Below are 22,893 nucleotides of genomic sequence, written 5' to 3' on the forward strand. Positions count from 1 at the left end.
AATTGAGTTTTCTTCATGGATTTATCCCCATCCTCCACTTTCTCTGGAGATTTACCTCCAACTGAGTTCTGAAACCAAGCCAAACAATCCTGACCTGAATGCTAGAAGTGTCTGGTTATAGTTGATCAGAGTGAAGGCATGTGATGTTGCTAAATTACATTCACAAAGAGGCATTGAAGGTCAGCCCTGGGCGGATTATTCAATCAAGTTATTTTTACTGAGCTTTGATTGATTCGTAGGTGTTAACAGTGAGTGAAGCATAAAGTAAATGTTTTCAAAAGATCTTCATCACTATTGCGCTTAGACCTTCAAGGCCAGTTCGTCTCATTTGCACTAGTTTTTATATCATACTTTTCTTACATAATAGTGTAGCCTATCCTATTCACCTATACTATGTTTTTGGACTTGTGGGGGAAACCGGAGCACTGAAACCCATGCCAACACAGAGAGAACATGCAAACTCTACACAGAAATGCCAACTGACCCAGCCGGGGCTCGAACCAGCGACCTTCTTGCTTTGAGGCAATTGTGCTACCCACTGCACCACCGTGCTGCCCCTTGGGTGAATTTATGTGATATAAAATACTGTAAATACCATGACACTGTGAATAACTTCCAGAAATGCAAAATCCTTTCACAAATGTCGATCACAGAAAAGAACAGCATTTATTTGAAATAGCAGTGTTAAAAATGTCTTGCGTGCTTAAATAATTGAATACATATTCTAAAAAAACTAAACATTTATATATTTATTTTATAAATCGTTTGCAATATTAGTTTGTATAATTTCTATATTTGCAGCATTACACATAGAGGACTGAAATATGAGATTTCGTTGAAAGAACCTTAAATTTGATTGGCTGTATGATGATGAAACCAAATAATTGCATTTAGAAATAGTTACTCTCGTAAAAGAAATTAACCGAGTATGTAAAGAATAGGGTGTTGCAGTGGGTAACGTTGTCGGCTCATAGCAAGAAGGTCGCTGGTTCGAGCCTCGGCTGGGTGAGTTGGCATTTCTGTGTGGAGTTTGCATCTTCTCCCTGTGGTCACATGGGATTCCTCCGGGTGTGCTATAGACATGTGCTATGGGTGAATTGGATAAGCTAAATTGTCCGTATAGAGCATTCATTGAAGAATGAAAGATTGATCATAAAAGAATATGTTCTTACCATTTCTACAGTAGAATGAATGAATGAATGAGTGAGTGAATGAATGAATGAATTTATGGAGTGCCATTCCTGCCTAAAAAAAGTGATGCATGCAAATTCTGGCAAAGCAGCTTTGCCATTAAATGCATGCATTGACTGTATAACACAGTAAGACCAAATCATGTCATCTACATATGCATGGGCTTAATAAAAGAGGTCAGAGGGGTTAAAAAATCTTACAGACCTCAAATCTTTGAAGGGTATAGAAAGGTTTTCACTCCTTACTGTAGGTTTAATTATTGTCATAAAATCAAGTTAATCATACAGTTTGAGACATAGAATATTACTAAATTTACTGAACAGCATTCATTGAAGAATGAGAGTGATCATTTTAAAAGCTTATGTTAAATTACAATGTTCTTAATATTTAGACAAGTACAGTCATAATGACCTACAGTATCAGTTATTACTCATTATTTACATTATTGATCCATGGCACATTCACTCTCTGCATCCTTCAAGGCTTAACCCACAATAACCTTGGTTGGTTCAAGTACACAACTCCACATTAATTTTTCACACCAAAACCACATTTCATACCAAAACCAAATATAGCTGCTGTGTGATACTGTGTCTCAAAGTCAGATATTCTTTACATTAATTACATTACATTCTTAGTCCCTTTATTAATCTGGGGTCGCCACAGTGGAATGAACCGCCAACTTATCCAGCATATGTTTTACGTGGCGGATGCCCTTCCAACCCATCACCGGGAAACACCCATACACTCCCATTTACAGTAAATTCATTAATATTCTATGTCTCTAACTGTATGGTTAACATGATTTTATGACACTAATTAGACCTACAGTAAGAGGCCATAAAGAGTGAAAATCTTTCTATACCCCTCAAAGATTTGTGGTCATAAATGTTTTAACCCCAATAGTCAATAAGAATATTGTCTTATAGCTCTGCAAATTTGAGGCTTTAGTTTTAATGAAATTCATTTGTCTGGGCAAGGTGCATTACAATACAGAACAGCTTTCCGACATTATGCTGAATGTTGTATTTATTGTGTAAAGTATCTGTTTAACGTCTCATCAAATAGATAAGAGAGTGTGCACAAACATCATGTTCTTTTGATATTTCCTAAAAAAGCAACAAAGTCTTTCAAATAAAATTCTTGAGGCTTTCAAAAGCAGCCTACGGGGTGTTTTCATTTTCACAGCTCTTCACACATTAGGGAAAAAAGACAATTAATTAATAAATATTATTACATATGGCCCCCTCAGTGCTCTGCACAATCTGTGCCTTATTTTCTCAATATCTTCATGAGTGACATGCAGGGATGGTCTTTTATGGAATTGATATATGCATTAAATGGCAGATTGGCTCTGCCAGGATTTGCATTCCCCATTGTTTTAGGCAGTAAATGCATGAAACTGTTCTTGTCAACTTTTGATAGGCCCGTGTATGCAGATGACATGATTTGGTCTCACTGTGTTATATAGTCAATTTACCCAATGCATGCATTAAATGGCAAAGCTGCTCTCCTAGAATCTTTATGCACCATTTTTTAGACAGGAATGGCACCGTATGCATCAAATTGTTATAGTAATAATAACATGTAATAACAATTATTAACCTGTAATAATCCTGTGTATATGCAGATGACAAATGTGGTCCCACTGTGTTATACAGTCGATTTACCTGGTGCATGCATTACATGGTGGAGCTGCTCTGCCAGCATCTCATTTTTGCAGGAATGGCAGTACATGCATCAAAGTGTTGTCAACTTTTATAGGCCCATGCATATGCAGATGACATAATGTTTGGTACCAATGTGTTATAGTCAACTTACCCGGTGCATGCATTACATAGCAGAGCTGCTCTGCTAGGATCTGCATGCACCAGTCTTTTAAGCAGAAATGGCAATGGTAGTACATGCATGAAACTGTTCGAGTCAACCTTTATTAGGCTAATGCATATGCAGATGGCATGATTTAGTTCTACTGTATTATACAGTCAATTTACCCTCTGCATGCATTAAATGGCAAATCAGTGCTCCCAGAATCTGCATGCACCACATTTTTAGGCAGGAATCGCACTGCACACACACAACTGTTATAATTAACTTGTAATAAGCCCATGTAAATGCTGATGACATGATTTGGTTCCACTGTCACATTCAACTTAGCTGGTGTATGCATTACTTCGCAGAGCTGCTCTGTCAGGATCTGTATGCACCATTGTTTTAGCCAGGAATGGCACTACATGTATGAAACTGTTATCGTTAACTTGTAATAATCTTGTGTATGTGCAGATGACAAGTGTTATACAGTCAATTTACACAGTGCATTGATTGCATGGCAGAGCTGCTCTGCCAGGATCTGCATGCACCACTGTTTTAGTCAGGAATGGCAGTACATGCATCAAAGTGTTATTGTCAACTTGTATAGGCCCATGCATATGCGGATGACATAATTTGGTGCTACTGTGTTATAGTCAACTTACCCAGTGCATGCATTACATGGCAGAGCTGCTCTGCCAGGATCTGCATGCGACACTGTTTTACAGTATATATACAACTGTAAAGATGATTTGTAGTACTTGTATGAGCCTGCATTGTTAGATTTCCATTGGAGAGCCTTGAAATGAGCAGCAGTATTATTACTAAAAAGTCCAAATCATGTAATTGCTGATGAAAATGTCATTTTGCCATTAGGTTTGGGTTGATAGGCGATGCCATTATCCATCGTCAATGGCCGATAGACTTCACGATGCTGAGCCGGCGTCGCAATCCTCTGCCCCGACCCCGTTACAGCACCAACCTGCTCGCTAAAAATACACACTAATACGTCTTACTTATAAAATGACATTTTAGAATGAAAACAATCCACGTACACACAGCCGTTTCATCTAGCATTTCTGAAAAACCCTCCTTCCAGACTATACTGCTGAAAGCGCACATTATGTGACCACACACACACACAGAGTCATGTGCTGCAGCTTACACACGCGTCTGAGCTCCAGCAGTCAGCGGGTGCTTTGAGCACAAAACCCCAGAGAGCAGTGCACGTCAGATAGTCTGTCAAAGATGTACCACTGGATTGCATCTCACTATAGTTGTTAAACGTGCTATTTAATTAATCTTGTTTCTAACGACTCTTTGATCTATTGAATCTATCAGTTAGCGTGTCATAGCATCAGTACACTGCTTCAATCTTTCACTTTCATTCTTGTACTTAGTAATTTTAGCGAAAACCTCAGAGACTGTTGGTTGGTTCCTGTTGGTTATACACCTTTTTTACCAGCTATGTTGGTCAACGCCATTATAACAACACTGATCACTCTGCCTATTCATGACAGAGTCCCTTGGAAGAAGTGATTGACAGATGGTAATTTGTGTGTTGTGTGTATTTATGATTTGGTTATGGGTAAAACAAAGACGATGCGGGTCAGGTAGTTGAAACGGTAGGCTACAAATAATGAATTAGTTATGAATTAATTAATTATTCATGAATAATTAATTCACCGCCGCCTACAACGACAATGACATCGTCCATTGCGATGTTACACATTAGACATTGTACGATGCCAAATTGGTCGACATTGCTCAACCCTATTTGCCATCCCAGAAATAAATAAATGACATTCTAAAATCATCAAAAGCCTTGTTATTCGATCTTACCCAAAATATATGCAAACACTTGTAAAATGATGCCGAAATCTGTCATTTCTGTTACAACATAAAATCTACATTAATCCTAAACTGATCATTTAAATCAGCATCTCATCTAAGCTGAGCCAAAAGCAATTAAAAAGAGAAGCCTGACCCGGTGCAGGCCTCCCATCGCTTCTCAGGGGGAAGACAGCTGGATCAATCCACATTTCCAGCTCTGAGAAGAGGTCGCAGGTAATAATAGCACCTAGACAAGCTTGCTATTTATATGCACTGATGTTTTTGCTGCGAAGGTGGGCAGACGGGGATGAATCTCCTATGTGCGTCACCAATTACCTAAAAACAGCTCTGAAAATGTGAAAATCCACACGATAGCAGCTTTAAAGTTATCCTGTGGTGCCTAGACCTGAGCTAATAGTGCTGTTATCAGTGATAAAACAGCAGCTTCCTCTCGGAGGATGAGTCAAAGCTGGAGGTTGGGCCTGAAGGCGATCGTGTCTAAAGTATTAGAACACAAAATTGTATTCGCTACTGATTCATTTCAAAGAACTCGGCTTGGTTTGACTATTTCAAACATGATGATGACGGACACGCTGTAAAGACTCTATTCAAGGTCTTCCGATGAATAAACATCATGGAGGCTAAGGATGTATTATTAATGTGCACCTTTCAAGTTGGGAATGCAAAGAAACCATGTGGTGCTTTTCCGTACTGAGACGGGACTAGAAGTGCTTCGCAAGTTAAGACACAGCCCACTACTGCAAGGGCGACGACCCTGAGAGAAGTGGGAGGTGAGAAAACACCTCTCAGTGTCCTGGTTGTTTCTCATCAGCATGAGAAGCGTGATCCTATAACCACAGGTCTGTGTGTGAACTCCAAGGAATATGTGGAGGATGTGAAGTTCACGAGGTTGGAGAATCGATGTGGTCTTCATTCTCAGTTTTCACCACATGCAGATGGTCTGCTTGTCCTTTCAGAGGAAGTGGAAATCAAAACATGGTTCATAATCTCTTTTTCATTTATTTACTGAAGTAATGGCCCAGGAGATTTGAATGTTAGACATACGATTTATTTTAATATCTTTATTCAATTGGAAAAGATGCAAAACACATGCAAACATGGCTTTCATTTTATACAGTGAGTAAAATCCAGTTTATTTAACCAAACCGATGGCATGCTGGGATGTTTTCAACTGAAATATGGGTAAAATGTGGAAAACCAAAGTGTCGGGTTAAAAAAATTTATTGAAAACATTTAATCCAGTGGTTTGTCTTTATTTTAGCCCCGTTTTGGTTGAAATAAAAAGTAGTGCGAGTTCATTGCATAGCATTAGCTATAATTTCAATAGGGGTTGTTGTTGTGCAGTCCTGGGTTATATTTAGAAGGATGAGCTGTGTAAAATGTATAATTATATTTAATGGGTCACCAAATAAACCAATAGTAATAATAATATTATAATATATATATATATATATATATATTATATTATATTATATTATATTATAGTAATATACTGATATTATAGTATAGAGTATATACTGTATATATTATAATATATATATATTATATTATATTATATTATATTATATTATATTATATTATATTATAGTAATATACTGATATTATAGTATAGAGTATATACTGTATATCAGTAAATGCATGTTTCAAATTGCTCAAAACAACATAGCAAGACTGAAATGTTTTTCGTTTTACATTTGAATGTCTGCAATTGTTTAGCCAATCACATACTGCTCTGTAAACTGTATACACACACACACACACACACACACACACACACACACACACTCACACACTCACTCACTCACTCACTCACCGGCCACATTATTAGGTACACCTTTAGATCTGGTGACTGTGGATGCCATTTCAGTACAGGGAACTCATTGTTATGTTCAAGAAAGCAATCTAAGATGATTTGCTCTTTATGACATGGCACATTATTCTGCTGGAAGTAGCCATCAGAAGATGTTCAGCAGCAATACTTAGGTAGACAGTGGCGTTGACATGATGCTCAATTGATGCTAATGGGCCCAAAGTGTGCCAAAAAAAATATCTCCCACACCATTACACCACCACCACCAACGTGAACTGTTGATGCAAGGCAGCATGGATCCATGCTTTCACATACAGTAGTTGACACCAAATTCTGCCCCTTCCCATCCGAATGTTGCAGCAGAAATCGAGACTCATCAGACCAGGCAACATATTTCCAATCTTCTATGGTCCAATTTTTGTGAGTCTGTGCAAATTGTAGCCTCAGTTTTCTGCTCTTAGCTGACAGGAGTGACATCTGGTATAGACTTCTGCTGCTGTAGCCTATCTGCCTCAAGATTGGTCGTGTTGTGTGTTCAGAGATGCTCTTCTGCATACCTCGGTTGTAACAAGTGGTTATTTGAGTTGCTGTTGACTTTCTATCATTTGGAACTAGTTTGGCCATTCTCCTCTGACCTCTGGCATCAGCAAGACATTTGTGGCCACAGAACTGCCGCTCACTGGATATTTTCTCTTTTTCAGGCCATTCTCTGTAAACCCTAGAGATGGATGTGCTTGAAAATCCCAGTAGATCAGCAGTTTCTGAAATGCCAAAATGATGCAAATGCTAAAGGCAGGGTACCAACGACTGCCTTTATCTTTGGGTGATACTTTTAAGTTCAATTCAAGACCCTCAAACAAGATCTTTAAACTATGTCTCCACCTACAAACTCTGCCCCCTCCTAACCACATAAGAGACTGGATGACTCTGTCTCAAATTAGACTTGATTTAGACACGTTTCAGACTTGTTAAACTTGCAGACTGCAGGCTTATAAGAGACTCCTGTAGGCTCTGGCAGACTCGTGGGCTTCTTGAAGATGCTGTTTGACTGCAGGACAACCAACATGTCTAAATAAAAATATTCTGCTTAAAACGAGACTGCTGGACAGGGCTCTCATTTTTATTTTTTCAACACTGGTAACTAATGTAATTCATGCTATTTTCTACATTTGTATTAAGTATAATTGACACTGACTAGTCACTGCAGAGTTTATGCCTATGGCTTATATGTTACAAACTTCAACTTACTGACATATTAGTTTTGCAATTCTCTGAAAAAGCAATAATTTGAGATGAATAGGAAAGTTTTGTCTCTGATGTTCGTGCTCTGTCTACACTGTCAAAGTAAATATGAAGCAAGGCATATAATTAAGTGCTGACAATTCCTCAAAAAGTTGTTTCTTTTGTTGCACTCTTACATTTTTATCCATCTTGTGTCATATTTTATGCTTGAGTTTGTATTGCTGCGACATCAAAATCCCTATAGTTTAGGTTTTGCATTCCCTTTTTCGGCAATACTAATAAACTGAAACTTGAGTGCACAAGATGTCTCAGTTTCATCTTGCCGGATATACACGCCAACGAAAAGAGCCAAGATGGCCGGAAGGTCTGAGACCCCGCCAGCTAGCTTTAATCTAATTCATATGGCTTTTTTGTCCTCCCTCACCTGTTATTCTGCCAGTCTGTTGGAGATATTTAGGTCACTGAGCTACCGTGGGATTTGTGCTTGATGACTCATAGGAAAGTGATGGAATCAAGTGTTTGGCGTCACCACTGAAATAGTGTGAATCCTGGAGTGAAGATATTTTTATAACGATCATGGGGGAGATAACATGAGCTTCTTGTTTACTGTTGATTGAAAAATGTTCCAGAGGATTTGATTTGCAAAGTTTGGTCGTATGCCAAGACTGATGATTTGGGCTGTTTTGTCTGAATTTAGAAATGAGTGGACAAGAACTGATTGGATTTTAAAGTGCCCATGTTTTAGATTATGAAAAGTACATATTTCTGCTTTGGGAAAAGGCTGACATGATGATTTTGATGATACATTTTTAAACCTCTCCTTAGTGTGACGTTAATCTGCGCTGATTGGTTAATCTGTGCCTATTCTTTTGTTATCAGTCTATTGCGAACAGACAACATGGCTTTAGTTTAATCTTGTTTTATCAATCCGAGACTCAGGCCAACTAGGAATTTTCCTTCAATAAAATAATTGTTTTTGATGAACATTCTTTCAGTAACAACTGGCCTATGAATGGCCTCTAAATGTGGAATATGCATATAGCGCATTTTTCCATTCTAATGCGGTACCATTTTTTTTAAGGACCTGCATTACCATTGCGTTCATGTCTCATGTCTATTGCAGTGCCTTGCACATGAGTACTGCATTTTTAAGATACCATGTCGAGATAAATATATGTCGAGATGTTGTCCGCTTCAAAGCAGTGAACCAATCAGAAGCACTCACAGTAAGGACAAGCATTGCTAGCTTCTGTTAACATTAGCAGGATGGCATGACAGCTGTTTTATTTTATTTTATTAAATGGCACATTTTTCAACACAACAACACACATGGGCCCGTGTGCTGCTGTACTGAACAGTCATCAATAAAATAAACGGAGCACAACATAAGCGTAATGCTTTAATGCTTTAGTATTGATCTAAAAATAAACTTTAGCTATTGCTTCTTCCCAATCGTCTTTCTCAATAATCTGAGTGACATTCAGAGATAGTTTTTAAATTCTATTTAAAGAGCTTCCTGTGTTATTTTCCTTCATTCACTTTAAATTCATCAATTTAAATAAATGAATACTAAAGAAAAGATATGTAAAGAAAACAGCAATTTTCCTACAGATCATGATTATGTCAAGTGAGTCCAAAATGTTGAGACATACTGCACATGAATGCTATGAGTCTCCACAACAGGACCAAAGCCTGATTGAATTAACCATTCCACCAATCCAGTTAACAGGATACTCGTTATTTGTTGGCCACTCTTTCATATCAACTCTTCATCCATCATCCACCTGTCTCATCAGCCTTTCACCTCATTCCACATCCATCTGTTTATTTCTCGCCTGTCCTCTTTTCATCACGCATCTTTATGTGTTCCACTTGCCCCGCCTTGCACTTCTCACCAGCCAATCACGTGTGAGTAATCATTACAGTCATATAAACAAACAGATCACGCTTCAAATGGTTATTGACATGCATATCAATCAATTGTGTTTGCTCATTGAGAAAGTATTTAAGTTGACGTGCCAAGATATATTGCATCTAAAGTATATACTGTGCCCTTGAAGGTCACGGTAAAAGTCACATGCCATTCAGTTGATGAAATTAGACCTTAAATCAGAAGTAATCTGATTTAAGAACAGGTCTCTCATTATAACAGAGTTATCTTTGAATTCTACAGGAATATCAGTTCTGCAGAAGAACCAGATACATCTCTGACACCCTGAAAATTAATTTTGCATTACTGCGGAAAAATCTCACTTACACCTAATCTCTCTCAGGCACCACTTTATTTTTCTTGTTTACTGCATTCTCTCTCATTCTGTGTGTGTGTGAGAGAGAAACTGAGAGAGAGAGTGTGTATTCTGTTGTAACCTGCTGCATTGTATATGTAATGTCTGCTGAAACAAAGGCCCCAATTTGAAATTGTCTCAATTCCAAAACAGAATCTCATTACTTTGTCCCAACAAACCGCAGGAGTAATCATAACATGCCCGCTTGCCTTGCTGGAGGCTGCTTGGTAGATTAGTATGCACTCAGGATACAGCAAAGGGGAGTTTTTACATTACCACCAATCTTGATTTAAACACATCTGCAGCATATCTTTATGAAGTATAAAAGTTACCAAAATAAAGATCGCATTCAAAAAAGAGCTTTCATTTTCAAAAAGACAGGTAAACAATATGAATTTTAGCTTAGTTTTGTGTTTAGCATTCAGAGGTCCCAGTATAAACCAGTGTTTCCTAACATTTTAATCTTTTTTCAATTTTAATTACAGAACATTTGATTCCATTTCATGATTAACGCCGTGGGCTCACGACACCAGCTATTGGTGGAGTGGAGAGATGGTGATAGAGCTAATTCAGGGGATGGAGATGATTAGGAGGCCATGATTGTAAGGGCCGATGGTGGGAATTTGGTCAGGACACTGGGGTTACACCCCTACTCTTTACAAGAAGTGCCCTGGTATTTTTAATGACCGCAGAGAGTCAGGACCTTGATTTAACATCTCACCCGAAAAATGGATACTCTACACAACTTCTACATTCATGACTTTAATTGGTTCCTTTGCATGCATATTTTGTTCAACGTACTGTAGTTAAAATTTACATGAAGTGTCTGCATTATTTTGTAACTGTTTGGGATTGCAAAGGTTAAAATCAGGAATGAAATGGGTTATTTTCTCCCATAGATATAAATGAACTGCCAGAAATACTGTGACAGATGCAAGTTGTGCAACTCGCTTACACATTACATAATACACACAGGATGTACAGCAATACACAAATATCTTTACACATGAAAAAGAATTAAAGGGTTAAAATATTACAAAAAAAATTACTTTCCAGCCTACATAAATATAAAAACCATACTTTCATGCCTTCTTAATCTCGGGGAGCTTTTTCAGTTTATTCATAACAATTTCCTTTTGTATAATGTTGGTTTTATTATTAGTAGTATTATTTATTATATGCATATTTATTTTATTAAAAACAGGCTTAGATTTGTTCACCTGTTCACTATGTAGGGTGCGCCTTGTGTATTAGGATATAACTCAGTTTTTTGACCACACTTCGTTATTAATGTTCCTTTATTCGTTAGAATTATAGAATTGAATTTAGAAATAGTTTTGACACAAATCTTTGCGCTTAACAAACTAAAATAATTATGTATAGGCTAATGGATGTCTGTGAGTACAACATGTTTCCCTATCCACGAGAGTGAAAGCAAAAGTAAACAATGAGGAGGCTCATCTCTCATTCTTGCGTTGTAGATGCTCTGTTTAACTGTTTTCTCTCTAGTGAAGTGTTCAGTTTTTTTACTTACAACGTTCGCCATGTAAATAGCAAATGCGCTATGGCGCGGCACAGCTGGTTCTTAAAGGGAATGGGAGATGAGACTCTGGTTTATTCTCAAAACACACCCATAACTCATTAAGAGAATACTGTATGCTCAACCCTGTTAGACCATTCGCTGCGGCGCAAAGTGGGGTTTTCCGTCCTTAAAATAGCAAAAGTGGATTCTGACACGCCCTTAATGCGTTTGCGCCCTGCGCTTTGGACTTTGCACATGGATCTTAGTCTTAGTCTTAGATCTAGAGCCCTTAGTCTTTTGTATCACTGTGTTTTTTTAGACGTGTTTATTTGTCATACTGTCAGTTCCAGAGCAGTGGACCAATCAGAAAAACACCGAAGTGGGACAACTGTTGCAACCTTCTATTTACGGTAACAAATTGGCCTGACAAAGAAAACATGGCAGAACCACTACTGAGTGTTGCGTCTCTTGTTTTCAGACACACAGACGCATTCTTTGTGAATGGCTCCTTAGCTGTGGTCTTTCCTTTCGAACTGCAGTGATTGTACACTTGGACTGTATTCTTTCTCCAGAAAACTACATGGGTTTGCAACAAATTCTCATAATGCTAATGTATGGTTTTCATTAGCGGTCCACGGTCAACATCTGCTTTGACCTTTAAACACTGTAGTTATAGCTGATGCCTGGAAAAGTTTGTTTTGTTCTGGTGACAAATATTGTAAAGATACTATTTTTACAGCATGTGCTGCGAAAGCAAATCTGCTTTTGAATTCACGTGAACTCTCATTTGGACTGATGGGGTAAAACCGACTCCATCATTACTGTTTGTGTCACTGTGTAAGTGCTGAGGAGAGCAGAACTCAAACAGAAGCTTACAATTTAATTTCCTACTGTGTGCTGTCTAAGTACAAGGCAGGCCTTCGGTTGAAGGTCATTGCTTTGTAAAACACAAGCCATTTAAATGCAGTTCTTGACACTGCCTTTGCTTTTATAAAAGGCTTTATTCTGACTGTTTCATAAATGTTGTCAGTCTGATCTGGTTTAGAAGATTTTGTTACTGAAAATAAACAGCTGAAGACATAGGGCTCTAAGATTTAGTCACAAAGTTTAAATCTCATGGTGCAAAAGCATTAAGGGTGTGAATCCACGTTGCTATTTTAAGGACGGAAAAATTGGTGCATGGTCTAAAAGGGTTATGCTTATTCTCTTTATGAGTTATGGGTGTGTTTTGAGCATAACATGTATTAAACCAATCAGTCTTATATCCCATTCCTTTTAAGAGTCATTTGCGTCGTGCCATGGTACATTTGGTATTTACATGGCGGACTTTGTAAGTGGAAAAACTGAACACTTCACTAGCAAGAAAACAGACCATCTCCAGCGCGAGGATAAAGAATGAGCCTCCTCCATTCGGCCTCTTTACTTACTCTTTCACTTCACTTTTACTCTTTTCTTTACTCCTTTATACTTTTGTGGATAAGGAAACGGTGTTGTACGCGCTCCACTGGAAACATCCATTAGCCTACATATTTAATTTAGTTTGTTAAGATTTGTTTCAAAACTATTTCTAAATTCAATTCTAATTTCCAGCAAAGGAATAAATGAACAATAATAATAAAGTTTGGTCAAAAATCCAAACACGCATCCTATTCTTACGCCCCATATAGTGACGCATATGTCTTAAAATCTAAATTGGTTTTTATTAAAACAAATATAAATATACATATAATAAATAATCCTGCTCATAAAAATAATAACATTATACAAATGCAAATTGTTATGAATAAACTGAATAAACCCCTATTTAAACAATGTGGCTGGTCTTGAGCTGGTCTGGAAATAGCAACGAATTGTGCCAAATACTTTATGTGCCTTATTGTGCTGGGTATATAATTGGTCCCAAAATAATTAGCCCTCCTATGAATTTTAAAATATTTTTCAAATGTTTTCCACATGCTGTTTAACGTAGAAAAGTTTTTCAACACATTTTGTAACATTTTAGATTGCTGATTTCTGATAATTGGTTTATTTTGTCTTTGCATGATGGCAGTACACAATATCTTACTATTTATTAAGCAATATATTAGTATTCAGGCGAGGCAGTGGCGCAGTAGTAGTGCTGTCGCCTCACAGCAAGAAGGTCGCAGGTTCGAACCTCGGCTCAGTTGGCGTTTCTGTGTGGAGTTTGCATGTTCTCCCTGCCTTCTTCCTGCCTTTCCTCCGGGTGCTCCGGTTTCCCCCACAGTCCAAAGACATGCAGTACAGGTGAATTGGGCAGGCTAAATTGTCCGTAGTGTGTGTGTGAATGTGTGTGTGGATGTTTCCCAGAGATGGGTTGCTGGATAAGTTGGCGATTCATTCCGCTGTGGCGACCCCGGATTAATAAAGGGACTAAGCCGACAAGAAAATGAATGAATGAATATAGTAGTATTCAGCCTCAAGTGCAATATATGGGCTTAACTAGGTTAATTAGGTTAACTAAGTTAGGTTAATTAGACAAGTCATTGCACAACAGTAGTTTGTTCTGTAGCCAATTAAAAAAAATAAATAAGGGGGCTAATAATATCATACCTGTCAACCCTCCCATTTTTGCTGAGATTCTCTCGTATTCTACCATTCTATCTCGCTATCAATCTGTTTTTCCCACATTTTCCTCGTTTTCTCCCGTGTTTTTTTTATCTTTCTATGAAAAGTGAAAGTACCATCAACACACAGCTGATCCCAAATGTTATATAATTGCAAAAGCTATTTCACTTTATTTATGCTTGAAAGCACGTCGAAATTAATATAAAAATATCTGCCCTTACTTTCTTTCCATTAAAGGTGTGTGTTGATCGTCACCCTTCCCATGCACCCTCTGAATCAGTGAATGCTTGTATTAGTGCCGACTGACGTACACACTCTACACATGATTTTAAAAAGGAGCGAAATTGGCAACTTTAGACATTGGGTGTGTGTTTACACAGACAAATACACTTAATAATATGTAAACATGTCAGTCCTGCGTGTTTTATTTTAAACAAATAAGTGAACATAAACAGTTACTAAAGTAATCGAATACTTTCATTAGCCTGTAGATCTGTGCATTTATTCTTGACACCTCTGTTATCAAACAAAACAAAATGGGGGTGTCCGTGAGGTCTTAAAAAGTAGTAAAAGTGGATAAAGCAATTATGAGAAAATTAAGTCCCTTAAAAGATATTACAACGTCTTAATGCAAGGTCTTATTTACAAGGGCTTAAATTCTGTTTAAGCGTTGTCCAGTGTTTGACTCTAAAAAAGCATAAATATATTTATTTTCCTCCTAACATTTACAACGACGTGCTCGATCCATACGATTGGTTAAGGCTGCGGTGCATCTGGCCAAGCTCCTCACTCCAAGTGATGCGTAGTAATTTGCAACAAATGCAGGAAGGTGACGCTTTCCACATGTATCGACACCATAGAGCAAAACAGACTGCAAAATGGGATAATGTGAGTTTGCGTACTCCTGCTTGGAGAAAGACTTGTTTAAACAGTGAATGAAGCTTGTCGCTGAAAACAACCGGGTCATTTATTCTTTCAAGCTTTTTTTCTTCTGAGCTTATATGAGTTCTGTTGCATGGTTGATCTCCATTGATTTATTTAACTACAACTGTTTTTTAACAACTTTTAATTACATTAAAGGTTTGATACTGATTAGAACTTGAAGTGGCGATGAGGTCTTAAAATATTCTGAGAAGATCTTTAAAATGTTTTAAAAAGGTATTGAAATGTCCTTTAGGATTCCTGCATATACCCTGCATATAAATACAGCGAATAAAAAGTGAACAAGATTTTATAACTTGATTTAATTTCTCTATAGGCCATTGATTTTAACAGGCTAAACCTTGTTTTTTATTGTTAATATTTTCTAATGTTTGCTATGTATTCTATCATTCGAAGCTAATTGATGTCCTGTATTTTTACTCAATGTTGACAGGTATGAATGTTATTGACCTTAAAAGTATTTAAATTTTTTAATGCTTTTATTCCAGCCAAACCAAAGGAAATATAAAGTTTTTCCAGATGGACAAAATCTGAATGAGGGTGTATGATTTTCACAGCACTGGGGGTTCATGAGTGTAATCTTAGTGCTGGGCTGCAGCTGAAAGGCCATATGGTGCATAAAACATTTTCCAGAGAGTAAATTAAGTAATGCAAATTTTGTCTTCAACTGAAAATACACAAGCAGTGACACATAACTCAAACGGTTCTAAGTAATGGTTCATATCGACCTGATGTGAAAGTTTAGTTTTTGTGGTTGAAACGATGTTCTTAGAGATATTTCTAGTGCACTTGAAGACAAGCATGCAGCATCAACCACAATTAGCATTCTGAGAGAGCTGATGCATATTACAGAGATGCTTATGTTATGACTGTCTCTTTACAAGTCTCTGATCAAGGTTCACTTCCTGTGACTACATCCTGAAATACTTTTGGGCAAATCTCAGACTTTATTTCAACATCAGCAGCTGGCAGATAATGGACAACCAGAACATTTCCTGTGATTCCTTTTTTACCTGTATCTCAGCAGATGTGCTCGTGTCCAGCACTGTTCTGGGTCTGTGCTGTGTGCTTGGTGTACCCGGTAATCTAGCTGTGCTGGTCCTGCTTGCTCGTCATATAAAAGAAGGAAGCTTCACTCCAAAACTGATGCTGAGTCTGGCTGTCTCGGATTTACTTAGTCTGATTTTTCTGCCGGTGTGGATCTATGCCCTTCTGAACGGCTGGGTTTTTGGCCAAGCTCTGTGTAAGTTGTTTTCCTATGTCGTCTACTGGAGCCTCTACAGTAGTGTGCTTTCTGTTACTTTGTTGAGTGTGCAAAGGTACCTGCAGGTGCTTTATCCACAGCGATGGGCGAAGCTTGGACAGAAGGGCCAAAAAGGGCTGATTTTTGGCATTTGGACTTTAGGTGGAACTTTGGCTTCTTATGCTCTTTACTTCAGAAATGTCAAGTTGAAGAAGGATGGGCTGCTACACTGTTATCAGGATTACACAACTCATCACGAAAAAGTAATTTTCTTGCTTTTTGAGAATCTGGTGATGTTTGTTTTGCCTCTCTGCAGCCTGTTAAGCTTCTACTTTCAACTTCACCGACGGATAAATCAATCAGCTTCTTTCAGAAGACACAGACTGACAAAACTGGCCATCAGAATTGTAGTGACCTTCTTTATTTTCGGAACTCCCTGCATGATCAACAACTTTGTGGATATGGCAGTGTCATGGGAATCAGATATCAGCTATAATGTAACCGGGGCTCTTTTCTTCATCAACAGCTGCGTGAACCCTTTTCTTTATGCCTTCTCGGCCCGAACTCTGCTTTTCAGACTGGACTCAGACCAGCCCAATCAGAATGAAAGTAGCATGACGCAACATAATCATAATTAGTAACAGTTAATGACTAAATGTGCATTTATGACTGTACTGTCTATAAAATTACAGTTTTTTTTTTTTTAGATGTGTGGTTATGTCAGTTTCTTATCTTATCTAAAGCATATGAAACATTTCATCATATCCTGTTTGTTATCTTGACTAGTAAACTCAATGATATATTTTTAAAAATGATTACCATTCTTCGTGTATTTAAGCTCCTCAGTTTGTTCTGTTGTTTATGTTGGATGATGTTTGAACCCATTAAAACTTCTTGTAGAATCTCAATCTATTTGTGTTACCTCTTCATAGTAGACATCCCTAATTGACCCTCAAAGTGAGATATTTTAACAATTTAGTTTCTTTGAGTTTAGTTTCCCCCCTCTCAAGATAGAGCCAGCTTTCCAATTCTTACTTCTGGACCATACAAGGACATTTTTGGACCTTGCTTACCTCACATTCTAGCCAGACAGTTGCCTATTTACCTTTTACTTTGTTTTACTGTACTTAACACCACAACAAAGGTTAAGCTGTCCGGATAAGGCACTCGAGGGAGCTTCACTGCATTTGGGAAATGTGTGTTGGGGAATTCTGGATCTAATTTCACCATTTTCCCTCCTGGGGAAGTCATCACTAGCCCCAATTCTGTCTCAGAAGCTGATGCATCCTACATGCAACATAAATCCTTCCTGCATGTTTTCCTACAAACTAATCTGTTTAGACATCAAAAACCACCAGGCTATTGGCTATTTTATTCGTAAGATGGGACTTTTTTGTTGTTGCGGCATCACAGAGCATTGCACTTTTCCCTATTCGTAGTAGTGCGAGTCTTTTTATATCTATAGTTTTTGACTTCACTCCTCTGACACCTCATTGCTCTGCCCATTTGACTATACTGAGCTCTTTCTTCCCTGGTTAAACTATTGTTTTTAGATTTTGCTATTCTGCCTTGGTCGGTCATTACTTTGGTCCCACTCTATCAGCTCTGTCATCATTAGTCGGGCCTCTGCATGTAAAGTTTCCAAACTGTGCAGAGACTGTATGAAGAGTGGAGCGAGATCACACTAGAGCAGTGTGAGAGACTAGTAATGTTCTGTGGCTGCACTGCAGATGTGCTGAAGTAATTTAGGGCAAGGGCCTGTAAAATTCCTACAGATTTTTGAATCCTATAACCCAGTGGTCCTCAACCACCAGGCTGCGGACCGATACTGGTCTGTGGATCAATTGGTACCAGGCTGCACAAAAAAACAATAATTATTTTCATTTTTTTAAATTATCTGACTCTGACCATACTGTCTCAGTTACATCTCGGTCACTTAAGTGCCTAAATTTAACCCTTAAGCAGCAAAATGAGTAAGAAACGGACATCTTTGGGAAGTTTCTTTGTGAAGGGGAAAAGGCCCAGAGAACGACCCGCCAACTGCCAATGAATGGATCCACAACCCATTTGTCAACAAATTAGTATAATCCATCATGTCTGTGCAAAAAGATCAACTGCTGGAGATTACAAATGACGACAGCCTTTTAGGGGCCATCTGCATATCGCGTCTTTTCTAGAGTTTGCGAAAGTTCGTTATTTCCTATGGAGGTGCGCGGCTTGTGCTCAAAAGTGGCATGACGCACTTGCACCTTCCAGACACACACAGTTAAATGATTCGCACCACGGGTTACTTCACAAAAACTGTCAGATTAGCTTTAGTTTGTATGGCATAAGCAAATTTCAGTAGACTAATTACCTCAGACAAACACAGAACACTCAAACACAACAGTGAATTGTATTTTTTTCCATAAATAAAACTTGTATCAAAGTGACAGCAATGTGTCAGCTTTGTCATCCTCTGAGAAAACAGTTAATTGTCGCCTAGCAACTTACAACATACGAAATATCCCCAACTTCTGTGTCTCGCGTCTTTAAACAAAAAATATAAAAAAATATTCGAAAAGATTCACACAGCTTCTCCTACCACAGCAAATTCAGTTTTTACTGTTGATATTTGGTGCCAGTTAATCAGGAAGTGACAATTTTTTTTTTCGTTGGATGGAAACACTGCTTTATTCACACATCTTTTATGCGATAATCAAGTTTTGCATATAAAGTTAATTAGCATTTTTGGATGGAAACATAGCTAATTACACATAACATTTCCAAAAATAAAGGGCTTTTTGATAAACCGTTTTTGGTTATTTTGTAGAACACAGTTATAAACTTAAATCCCTTTTAATTTTAAAACAAAGATTGCATTATTTAAAAAAATAAATCAATAAAAATAAATCAAGGGTTTACAAATGCAATAAATAAAGTGGTTAATTGGATTTACTGAACATCGTTAAGGTATGTTGTTGCAAACTATTTAAATGAGATGAATTCATACAAATTAAATTAGTGATTCATTCATTCATACATTTTTGTTCCGGGTTAGTCCCTTTATTAATCCAGGGTCGCCACAGCACAATGAACCCCCAACTTATCCAGCTTATGTTTTACACAGCGGATGCCCTTCCAGCTTCAAACCATGACTGGGAAACACCCACACACTCACCTAAAGTGCATGTCTTTGGACCTGTGGGGAACGGGAGAACCCGGAAGAAATCTACGCCAACATAAGGAGAACATGCAAACTCCGCATAGAAATGCCAACTGACTCAGCCGAGCCTCGAACCAATGACATTCTTGCTGTAAGGCCATTGTGATACCCACTGCGCAACTGTGATGCCTCTCCGCTTCCGTGATCTGTTTCGTATTGTCCTCTAAACGAATTGTAATTGAATCTAACAACGACTCGAAACTTGAGACTTTCTTGTCCAGTAACAACTTGTGCTAGGCCGGACTGTCACCTGCGAAGCCTCCATCTTTGTTACTTTGATTAGCTGTCGATTATTGCCTCATCTAGTGTTGGTTTCTTGTTGGGATAAAGCGGGACCTGTTCCTGACATTTTTAGGGGTTAAGTACTGAAGAATAAAATAAAAAAGCCACGTAATTCAAAGTGAAAATAATAAAAATAGCACGATGCTTGCGGGAGCTCAGTGAAAATGTGCCACCTAGGTCGAAAGCATCACGAGACTCCGCAACTGTGATGCCTAATTTAAGTGAAGTTTCACTTTATTTGTTTGTTTAAATTCAGCCCATATAAATTGTTTGCAACTACTTACCTTAAGTAAAAAAATTGTAAATCCAATTAATCATTTTTCAGTGTGGTTCTCTAATTTTGATCTTTTTGTTAAATAGATTATTGCAATTAGAGTTACAGTGGAGACTCTTAGGATTAAAAACATTTCCATAATTACAGTAGCTTTATATCATTACTATTACTATTATTATTATTATATCATCATTCCGAGTAGCAAAGGGTAAACAAGCAATATTGAGGCACTGTAATACATTATTTATTGCAATGTACATGTACCTTTAAATCTAGAGCAATCATGTAATTTTCTGCACCGGTGAAAGTGAAGTGGTTAGCCGCCACCTTCAAAATTTCCTCTCTGGCACATTTATGTACAAAATCATTTGAGGTAATAAATAAGTCAGTACTGGTACAGGGAAGGTGATGAACATTCCTGGTTTGAATGGCTGCTGGCTCTGGCTCTCTGTGTGCTAGAGGGAGCTATCAGATCACAGCATCTTCCCTCTGGGAGGATCTATTAGCATGATGGATAGACTCTACATGTACAATGGAGCAAACGCAACAGGAGAAACGATCTGCGTAAATATTTTTTAACACTGCCTTGACCTCAGAACAGAACCTATTCAGGGTTTACATTTAACTTTTTACCATTTTGTCTAGTGTTGGGTTTTTGTGTGCTGTCTAAGAATAAGACTGAGACTGCCTTTGTTGGTTTATTTAGATTTATTCATGAATGTTGTCAATCTGATGGACTGAGCTACTTCTGAAAAGCCGGTTATACAAGATATGAACATACAGTAAATAGTAATGCATCATTTAAATGAGGGGAAATGCATAGTTACTTCTCAGTAGGAACTACTGCATAGTTATAATTCTGTTATGATCATATTAATCATACACACAAAACATACCAGCTTGTATGTACAGTAGATGGATGGATGGATGGATGGATGGATGGATGGATGGATGGATGGATGGATGGATGGATGGATGGATGGATGGATACTAGGGTTGCACGGTTTACCGGTACAATGGTAGTACCGGGATACGATGGCTCCGAAATACTGACGGTGCTACTGTACTGTAGTTTGCAAATGGTAGTATCGTCATTAATGGTTTATCTACAACAGATGTTGTTGCGTGTTGAAAAGTTTGTGCAACAATAAACTGTTTTATTTTAATAGTCTGTAGAGCTGTTTAAGGTTGCAAAACTGTGTAGAATTTGCACCTTTTATTGTAGCCTATTGCACGTTTTCTAATGCTTCTGTTCGCACATCTGAATTGGTTCATTTCTGTTCCTGTTAATATGATTTAGTAGCTACAACAACCATGACAATCTCTTTAAAAAAAACTACTCACAAAGTGACATTTTGAATTACTTTGGATTGTTACCTGATAAGACTAAAATAAAAAAGTAGATGAAAAACCCAAAATAGCTACATTAGCTATGTTTCCTTACAAAAAAGTAAATTAACTTTATGCGCAAAACTGGGTTATTGCCTAAAACAGTGGTCACCAAACTTGTTCCTGGAGGGCCGGTGACCTGCAGATTTTAGCTCCAACCCTAATTAAACACACCTGAACAAGCTAATCAAGGTCTTACTATGTATACTTGAAACATCCAGGCAGGTGAGTTGAGGCAAGATGGAGCAGGGACTTTATTCGCAAGATGTGAGAATAAAGCAGCGTTTCCATCCAATGAGTCAAAGAAAACAAAATCACTTCCTGATTATTTGGCTCCAAATATCAACAGTGAAAACGGAATTAGCTGGGGTGAGCTGCGTGAATCTTTTCTTCATTTAATAAATGACTTGCGCCTCAGAAGGCAATCCTGACATGCAGTAAGAGTGCGGTGGACACTCAGACACTCTTGATTCTGGAGGTCATTAATAATATAATAACACTAATACTGAAATGGTTAGAGCATTTTAGAATGACCAAAGCAACATATGTTTTACAGTGTGCTCAGCCTGCCCGTTTGTCCATCCGCACACATTTTTATCATCACATGATCTCATATAACAAAATCACATGACCTTTTTTAATGCATACTGGAATTTGTGTTTCCATCATAGTTCATGCCCATCTTTTCTTATTGAATAAAAAGTTTATCCCACTCAGTTATACGCATGTTTTTTATGCGCATTTTCAAAATGTATGCGCATCTCGTCGTTTCCATCAACCATTTTTATGCGCATATACAAAATTCGCATAAAAATAAGTGGATGATGTGTAGCTATTAAAACATTTTTGACCACTTCAGATAGCCTAATTTTGTTGGAAAAATGCTCTTTTGTAACTAGTTTCATTCGGTATAATTTGTATCTTTATTTTAATGTATTTTTGTTGGTCAGTTATCTATAAAATAAACAAAAAGAATGAATACATTTTATGTGAAGTGAGGTGCAAACAATACTTTTTGGCATTAAGGGAATTATGAATTTAATTAAAGTAAGGCTATTATAACATAAAAATATGGTATTTCTGACAATTTTCTTTATAATTTGAGTTATGAATTACAGTATTGCAATACTATTTATTATCATGATACTTTAGCTGGTATAGTATTGTAACATTAACTAATGGTATCGCGACAACCCTAATACATGCATGCATGCATACATACATACATACATACATACATACATACATACATACATAAA

The 22,893-nt window shown here is 37.6% G+C and overlaps 2 protein-coding genes across 21 annotated transcripts in view; both read left to right on the forward strand.

Annotated features, from left to right (window-relative positions):
• Window positions 1-22,893, forward strand: part of nsmfb (NMDA receptor synaptonuclear signaling and neuronal migration factor b) — a 95,475-nt gene that overhangs the window by 13,171 nt on the left and 59,411 nt on the right. The window lies entirely within an intron of this gene.
• On the forward strand, window positions 16,148-19,344 carry LOC100334739 (leukotriene B4 receptor 1-like). The gene has a single exon (XM_073952214.1). The coding sequence runs from the start codon at window positions 16,217-16,219 to the stop codon at window positions 17,120-17,122; it is 906 nt and encodes a 301-aa protein (XP_073808315.1). The 5' UTR covers window positions 16,148-16,216; the 3' UTR covers window positions 17,123-19,344.

Source organism: Danio rerio, chromosome 5, assembly GCF_049306965.1.
Source record: "Danio rerio strain Tuebingen ecotype United States chromosome 5, GRCz12tu, whole genome shotgun sequence".
Taxonomy (NCBI): domain Eukaryota; kingdom Metazoa; phylum Chordata; class Actinopteri; order Cypriniformes; family Danionidae; genus Danio; species Danio rerio.